General features: G+C 54.0%; 1 protein-coding gene across 1 annotated transcript in view; it reads left to right on the top strand.

Annotated features, from left to right (window-relative positions):
* Window positions 1–319: 319 nt before the first annotated feature.
* CYP26B1 (cytochrome P450 family 26 subfamily B member 1) overlaps window positions 320–8,612 on the top strand; it is a 75,376-nt gene continuing 67,083 nt past the window's right edge. The window contains exon 1 of the mRNA XM_069205589.1: window positions 320–899. Coding sequence (XP_069061690.1) covers window positions 696–899 — 204 coding nt within the window. The 5' untranslated portion in view covers window positions 320–695. The remainder of the gene's footprint in view (window positions 900–8,612) is intronic.

Here is an 8,612-nt window from a genome sequence, read left to right as displayed (position 1 = left end):
TCTGAAGCATGGGTTGTGGGCAGGAGTGGCCCTAGCCTGTCCTGGCTGTCAGTGCATCTTGTTTGTAGGTGTGCATACCAGCAGAGAAGAAGGGCGGGGGTGGGGGAGGCTCCCCACGCACAATACTCCTGGCTGCCTGTGTGTGTATGTGTGGGACGGGGTCCAGGGCTCGCACGCTCCAGCGCCCGCCCTCCTAGCCCTGCTCGAGTGGGGGGAGCCCTAGGCAGCAGGAGCACCTGGCTGCCTGCCCAGGGCCCAGCCTCGCTCCCTCCCCGCCTCTATATAAACACACACAGGGACTCTCTGAGCCCAGCCTCCCTCCTCACTGCAAAAAAGAGGAGAGCACTGAGACTGCTCCCATTCATACCCCAGCCAGCACTTTCACAGTCTCAGCCCAGTCAATGATACCGACCTGCCCCAACAACCTCAGGGTTTGAGGCTTTCCAAACTGGGAAAACTATTAAGTTAACCTATTTCCCAGCTCCTTTTTGTCCGATTGTTCATTTTTGGATTTTTATGATTTTGTGTTGTAGGAGAAAGAAAAACTAAGTTTTAAAAGTTTTAAATATCCTTTTTTTTTTTGTTTCTGCTGTTCTCTCGTGGTCTGGTGGAGGGTGGAAAGAAGGGTCTGGCGCGCCCCCCCAGCGGCGCACTCTGTGCCTCTTTATGCGGGTGTGATTTTTGTCGGCTCCATCATGCTGTTCGAGAGCTTTGACCTGGTGTCCGCCTTGGCCACGCTGGCCGCCTGCCTGGTGTCGGTGGTGCTGCTGCTGGCAGTCTCTCAGCAGCTGTGGCAGCTCCGCTGGGCGGCCACCCGGGACAAGAGCTGCAAGCTGCCCATCCCCAAGGGCTCCATGGGCTTCCCCATCATCGGAGAGACCTGCCACTGGATCCTGCAGGTAAGGCGCCTCGTGGGGTCGCTTGGGCGGGGGCACGTGGTGTGGTGAGCCACAGACTGAATGCGCACGGTGGGTCTGTGGGCACACGAGGGCGCACACCAAGCGCCTGGGAAAGAGCGGCTGAGGCTCGTATTTGATAGGACTTTGAAGAGCCTTGAAGTGCACAGCCCACGTTTTAGTTGTTTGTAGGAGCGTTGCTGAGATGCTGCGTAAAGTGCCGCGTAAAGTGCCGCCTTAGCTGGGTCTGGATCTGAATAAATCATTAGAGCAGAGCGCAGGGTCGTTGCTAACTCTGGTGGACGCAGTTCCAGAGGTACTGGGAGCATCCTGGCCAGGGGGAGGTAGTGAGGTACACCGTGTAACCCGGGCGACGGCCTGAGGTGTAAGGTGCCCGCACTGGAGGAGGGGGCTGGGAAAGGTTCTGAGGAGTGTGTTCATTTTTGTGTGACCTGCTTTAGACTTGGAGAGGTTTTGAGGTGCACGCGCAAACTGAGAATACACAGGGCAGGGTTAGTACTGAAGTCCATGCACTGTATGGACTTTACCGGGTTTCTATGCGCTGCATCCACAAAGTCTTGCCCGAACCATATAGCGCCCGGAGAAGTTTGGACGATGTAGAGACTTTCGGGCGTTTCGAGCAGTAGTAGTTTGGAGGTGCTTTCACAAATGTACGGACTTTCAGGAGCAGTAATGCACGAATGTTGTATGACTTCAACAACAGTACTCGTTTTGAGGGACATGCACTGATGTATACACTTTCATGAGTAGTGTTAGTTTGGAGGTGGTCGCAGGAGTGTTGTACGGACTGTCAGGGGCAGAATTAGGCTCGAGATGGGTGCCCCAATGTTTGGCCCTTTAGGAGCAGTATTTACTTCTGAGGTGCATGCACGAATGGTGTACGGACTTTAAGGAAAGGGGTCACTTTTGAGGGGCCGCCGGAACTGTATCGGTGTTGGACTGAATTATTAGGTTAACACTAGTTACGCAGTACACGAACAAAGTCTGCTCTGGTTTACATTGAGGCGAGAGCATTTTTCAAGTCCACGCACAACGTGTTGAGGGTTTAATTAAGCATCCACAAAGTGCCAAGCACCGCGTGCACTGAGGTGTTTAAGCAATGCATCCACAAAGTGCCAAGCACTGCGTGCACTGAGGTGTTTAAGCAATGCATCCACAAAGTGCGAACCACTCTCTGAACCGAAGTGCACGCAGTGTTGTCTAGATATTGCAGGATAGCATTAATTAAGCAGTGTATTCACATAGTGCCGTGCACTGAGGTGCATGCAGGTCCTCGGAATTTACAGGATAGCATTAGTCAAGCAGTATATTCACAAAGTGCACACTGAGGTGCATGCAGTGCCTCTGGAGTTTACAGGATAGCGTTAGTTTCGCAGTACATTCACAAAGTGCCGTGCACGGAGGTGCATGCAGTGCCTCTGAGTTTACAGGATATCATTAGTTAAGCAGTATAGTCACAAAGTGCCAAGCACTGCGTGCACGGAGATGCATGCGGTGTCCCTGGAGTTTACAGGATAGCATTAGTCAAGCCGTATAGTCACAAAGTGCCAAGAAGCACTGTGTGCACTGAGGTGCGTGCAGGTCCTCGGAGTTTACAGGATAGCATTAGTTAAGCAGTATATTCACAAAGTGCCAAGCAATGTGTGCACTGAGGTGCATGCAGTGCCTCTGAGTTTACAGGTTAGCATTAGTCAAGCAGTATAGTCACAAAGTGCCAAGCACTGTGTGCACGGAGATGCATGCAGTGCCTCTGAGTTTACAGGATAGCATTAGTTACGCAGTATATTCACAAAGTGCCAAGCACTGTGTGCACGGAGATGCATGCAGTGCCTCTGAGTTTACAGGATAGCATTAGTTACGCAGTATATTCACAAAGTGCCAAGTACTGTGTGCACGGAGATGCATGCAGAGCCTCTGAGTTTATAGGATAGCATTAGTTACGCAGTATATTCACAAAGTGCCAAGCACTGTGTGCACGGAGATGCATGCAGTGCCTCTGAGTTTACAGGATAGCATTAGTTACGCAGTATATTCACAAAGTGCGAAGTACTGTGTGCACGGAGATGCATGCAGAGCCTCTGAGTTTATAGGATAGCATTAGTTACGCAGTATATTCACAAAGTGCCAAGCACTGTGTGCACTGACGTGCATGCAGTGCCTCTGAGTTTACAGGACAGCATTAGTAATACAGTATATTCTCCAAGTGTCAAGCACTGCGTGCACTGAGATGCATGCAGAGCCTCTGAGTTTACAGGATAGCATTGGTTAAGTCGGACTCCCAGGGCAGAGTTCGGTATGCGGTGCACGCAGGTGGTGGCTTCTGGCTGCGGGGCTGGGGCACTGGCTCGAAGCGTTGCGTGGGGTGCGCCTGTAAGGAGTTACCTTCGGGGATGCCCGGGGTGCGGCGTGTGCTGTGGAGGGATGTCTGAAACGCACGCCCGCTGCTTTGGGGGGATGCCCGGGGTGCGGCAGAGGGATGGATGTCTGAAACGCACGCTCGCTGCTTTAGGGGGATGCCCGGGGTGCGGCGTGTGCTGTGGAGGGGTGTGCAGAAGAGAGGTGTGCTGTGGAGGGGTGGATGTATGAAACGCACGCTCGCTGCTTTAGGGGGATGCCCGGGGTGCGGCGTGTGCTGTGGAGGGGTGTGCAGAAGAGGGGTGTGCTGTGGAGGGGTGGATGTATGAAACGCACGCTCGCTGCTTTGGGGGGATGCCCGGGGTGCGGCAGAGGGATGGATGTCTGAAACGCAGGCTCGCTGCTTTGGGGGGATGCCCGGGGTGCGGCAGAGGGATGGATGTCTGAAACGCCCGCTCGCTGCTTTGGGGGGATGCCCGGGGTGCGGCAGAGGGGTGTCTGACCGCACGCTCGCTGCTCTGGGTTTGATTTCCATGCGGCATCCGTCGGCCCGAGCACATGGAGTAAGGCGCGTCTGAAAGGCGTCGTCCCAGTTAGGTGGCCTTGGATAGGTCGCCGGAAGTGTTTCTGGACCTGGAGAGGTTTAGGGGGAAGGCTTGTACTCGGGGGCCCGGCAGGAGTTATCTGTTATCTTGTATTACACTGCAGCGGCCTGGGGGAGCGCACACGTGTGGTGTGGACAGTACTGGACTGGTGGGTGTCTGCGGCGCACACACAACACTGAGAAGATTGGCGCACACAATGCCATGCGTAATGGCAGGGGCTAAAAGTAGGGGGGGCTTCATGACTGCATGGCATCACTGCCTTTGCATGCGGTGTGGGTACAGGGGGGGCCTCTCCGTTTTACCTCCAGGGTTATTCTCGTTTAAAGTGCATTTCACGCGTTGCTGGTTGACAGCCGGAGTCATTGTTCTGCCACCGGCACACGGACGGGGCCACCGGCAGCCACTGGAACCCACTGGAACCGGATCTCATCACTGCTCTGCACCGACCCGGCCGGCACAGGGCAAGAGCACACGACCCTCCTCCAGGGGGGCTCCCGCACCTCACCTGCGCTTCTGAATGTGCCCCAAGGAAAGCGCTGCTGCTGGACGGTGCTGGGCACTGGTGCCAGGCGCAGCGGATCCCGCGGGGGCATGGCTTCAATATTTACAATATACTGGTGATGGTGAGGGGCACGCACGCATCTACCGTGCCCTCCTGGTGCAGAAGGGGCGCGGCAGCCGATACCCTCCTAGAGTGGGCAGGGGCACGCACACACCTGGCATTGCCTCGTGAAGCAGGCGATGGCACACACAGATGGCAAAGACCTGCTGGTGCGGACGGGGACACGCACGCACATATCGGTGCCCTCCTGAAGCAGACCGGGGCACGCACACATCTGCTGGTGCCCTCCTAGAGAGGACAGGGGCGCACACGCACCTGCTGATGCCATCCTGGGGCAGACGGGGCACGCACACACCTGCCGGTGTCCTGGGGTAGAAAGGGGCACGCACACACCTGCCGGTGCCCTCCTAGACTCCCGGGGCACGCACACAACTGCCAGTGCCCTCCTACAGTATCGGGCACCCACACACCTGCCGGTGTCCTCCTGGGGTAGACATGGGCACGCACACACCTGCCGGTGTCCTTCTGAGGTAGACGGGGGCACGCACACACCTGCCAGTGCCCTCCTATAGTACCGGGGCACGCGCACACTTGCCGGTGTACTCTTGGAGCAGACGGGCACGCACACATCAGTCTGTGCCCCTTTGGGGCAGACACGGGCACGCACACATCCGCCGGTGCCCCATGGGGCAGACGGGAGCACGTACGCATCTGCTGATGCCATCCTGGGGCACAAACGCATCGGCCGATGCCCTCGTGGGGCAGACGGGGAACGCACACATCCCCCGGTGCCCCCAGGGGCAGAGGCACGCACGCACCTGCTGATGCCATCCTGGGGCAGACGGGCACCCACACATCTGCCTATGCCATCCTGGGGCACTAGCTGGCAGGGAGGGGTGAACAGGACTCGCTCTGCCGTGCACAGTGGTGAGGGGCCTCGCAGTGGGCGCTCTGAGTGCACCGGGAATAACCTGGAATTAACCCCCTTATGCGGTGAACACGGGCCTCTGCCATCCGATCTCAGAGCTGGGGTGGGCGTGGAGCGCCTCTGGGGGTGCCTTGCGAGACACCAGCCTGGCCATGGCACTTGTGCCCAGAGGAACCGTAGTGCGCCGGGGACACAGCGTACACAGAGCAGGGGGGTGGGCGTGGAGCGCCTCGGGGGGTGCCCACCGAGACAGCAGCCTGTCCTTGGTACATGCACCCTGAGGGATTGTAGTGCGCCCGAAACACAGCATGCCACGCTCACCCACATCAAACGGCAGTTGTTGTGGGTAGTGGAGCGATCCTCGGAGTGCAATCCCCGCTGAGACACCACATTATCTAGGAAGAGCGCCCAGAGGCGCGGTGGGAGAGGGTCGCATAGAATCCAGGGCACTGCCAGGCAAGGAGTGACGCCGGGTGTCCTCGCTGACAGCGCCTAGCCAGGGATAGCGCCCAGTGCTGCCTTCACCGAGAGCAGGTGACGTGAGAGGATGAGGGAAGGTGGGGTGGGGGGCTCCCCAGCAAGGAATGTAACCCGGGGTCCGATGAGGCAGAACCCGATGCACAGATAGCGCCCAGATCAATGCGTGCTCAGGGAGAACGGGTAAACCCAAGTATTTATTACCCCCCAAGAAAAATACTCCCTGCTGCGTAATGCGCATTGCTAGTGCCCAGTGTGGTGGGCTTATCCAGAGCCGCAGAGGATGTCAGAGGGACCCCCGCCCTGGATTAGTATCCAACACCCTAAGCTCTGCGTTTCCACGGCGGTGGGGGTCTCGTTGGCAGCACCCCCCCTAGAGGAGGAGCCGGTAAATCCAGGGACAGCGGGGCCTACCCAAGGTTGGCCCTGGGTGGGAGGGATAAGTACACGTTAAGGTACATACTACACCTCTTTCCTACCTGAAATGGATTCGTTTTAAGGTGTCTTGTTTTCATACATCTGAAAAATGAAGCATAAGCAGTCGAACTGTTTTGCCGACGATCACACAGTGCGGTGAAGCTCCCACCCCCTATTTAGTGGGCGCTTTCTTTCTCTAAAAAAACACACAGCACCGAGCAAACTCTGGCCAGTGTTCAAAATCAAGGCAAGGTTTCACACACCGCAACTTGGAAACCCTCATCACCTCCCCGCCCCCTAAAACCACCCCCAAAATAGCTTTAATGAACAAGATACCAGCCATTAATCAAGCTTATAAGTTTTTTTTCGAACACGAAAATATACACTGAAAGCAATAAGACACAATATAGTAGTGTAACTATTAATCTCTCGACTTCCTATTGGCTGAAATCCATAATTCTGATGTCAAGAGGGCATTAAGCAAACTGTTGGAAAGCAGAACGTATTTCCTATGACCTATCGCTTTGAAATCACTTGTTTGTGCAACAACAGCCATTGCTAGGGATAGATAAGCTAGACAACAATCAGTGTACAATGAAGGCGCAATTGTAATCATTATTGCCAAGTTCACAAAAAAACAAACTCAGCCAAGTCATCTCACTAGTTGTACAGCAGGAAGAACTCGACACACACGAGTTAAAACTCTTGAAACTTGCCCTCACTGAAGCTGAACCGAACGGGTTAACTGCACGCAGAGGCCTCAATAGTTCTTTATTTTGAAAAGAAATGTATCAGATTTTTTTTTTAACAGGGGGGCTCAAAGGGTACTCCTTTTTCCACAGGCTCCATCCATCCACACGCAGGCCAGAGCTAAAAATACAAAAAATGTGTATAAATTGGACTCCATTTCGAAAAAAAAACCCTCGCACCACATAAAGGTGGCCTTTGTGCGGAGCAGTGGAAATGTTATACAAATAAGTCTTTATTAATGCCACAAAAAGTACTTTAATTATATTTACGCAGATCAGAAAACGGGGTCACCTGAACTTTTCTTGGGATTCACAGCCGTGGGTCTGTTTCCATAAACTGGGCTCTTTAGGCTTCCAGCCCTGGCCTTGTTCATATTACAGCCACTTCTTTCGGCAATTGTAGACTTTTTTAAAGTGCCTGACAAGAGGCCCAGAGATTGCATCAGGCTCGTCGTCTCACTGCTGTATATTTTGGTTTGCCTGCCTTTCTCTGCACTCTTTCCTTTGCCTCCATTATCTGCACAGTGTTGCGAGCGTTTCAAAGGCCCCCTTTTAGCATGTGGAAAAGTTATTAGGCCAGGAATCCGCAGTTATGGCCAAAGATAATTACAGCCCTTAGAAGTAATTCATGTGCTGTATGAAGGCATGTCAATGGGGCTCAGTGCTGCTGCAGGCCAGACAGAGCACATGTCAAATCATTTTTTTTTTAAAACAACAATGCTGGAGGGGGCTTGGTGTTTGATTTTTTTGGGGAAGGAAATGCACTCTGGGACAATCGAATGGGTTTTACAACACCTCTTCAATCCAAGCACTCTTTGAGGGCCTAGCGCTTACTCACAGCATAGTAAAAAGTCAGGAGGTACATTGGGCAACCATGAAACCACCACATGGCACGCTTTGTTAGAAAGGTCTTGTACAGCGCTCTGGAACCCCTTGCTACTGGCTTGACAGAGGTCCACAGAATACAACCCGTAAGATACGTCCACCAGCCCATCATTACGCACCTTCCGGCCACCGTGAGGTGGCAGGCGCTGAAGCTCGCAAACACTATCAATGCATCTACTTTTCCTGTGGTACCCTGAGGTCTGTACGTCAACTAACAAGAGTACCAAAAACAATACAAGGAGTATTGTTCCGCACTTGATCCCCACATCCCAAGGCTCAACAACGCTGCAGCTGTCAAGGGTTTACTCCACAAAGTACCACTGCAGAAGCTTTCATCCTTCCGCAAGGTCACTGACTGTCAGCCTATCATATATCATCAGTGCACTGGAAGGGAAGAGACGCAGATTATCTCAGACACAACATTATACTTCCTTTTATAGTATAGCACTAACAGCGGTCTTCCCATATTCCACAGTAGGGTGAGATTTTCAGTGGACGGTGTCTCCCGAGTGTGGATGGTCACCGGGCACCGAGCAGGAAGTTGTGGTGAAGCCAAAGGGCCAATCGAAACAGCTGTCTTTTCAGGGATTCCCGGACATTCACAGTATCCTGCAAGATTCACCGCGAGGAGGCTTCAGGACCAGGGTTCAGACCTGCAGTAGGAATCGAACTGGCATGTGGTGACTACAGAGAGGATTGCACCGTGCCCCTACTTGA

Source organism: Pleurodeles waltl, chromosome 1_2, assembly GCF_031143425.1.
Source record: "Pleurodeles waltl isolate 20211129_DDA chromosome 1_2, aPleWal1.hap1.20221129, whole genome shotgun sequence".
Lineage (NCBI taxonomy): Eukaryota > Metazoa > Chordata > Amphibia > Caudata > Salamandridae > Pleurodeles > Pleurodeles waltl.
Note: the sequence above shows the minus strand (reverse complement) of the source record. Positions and strands in the feature narration are given on the sequence as shown.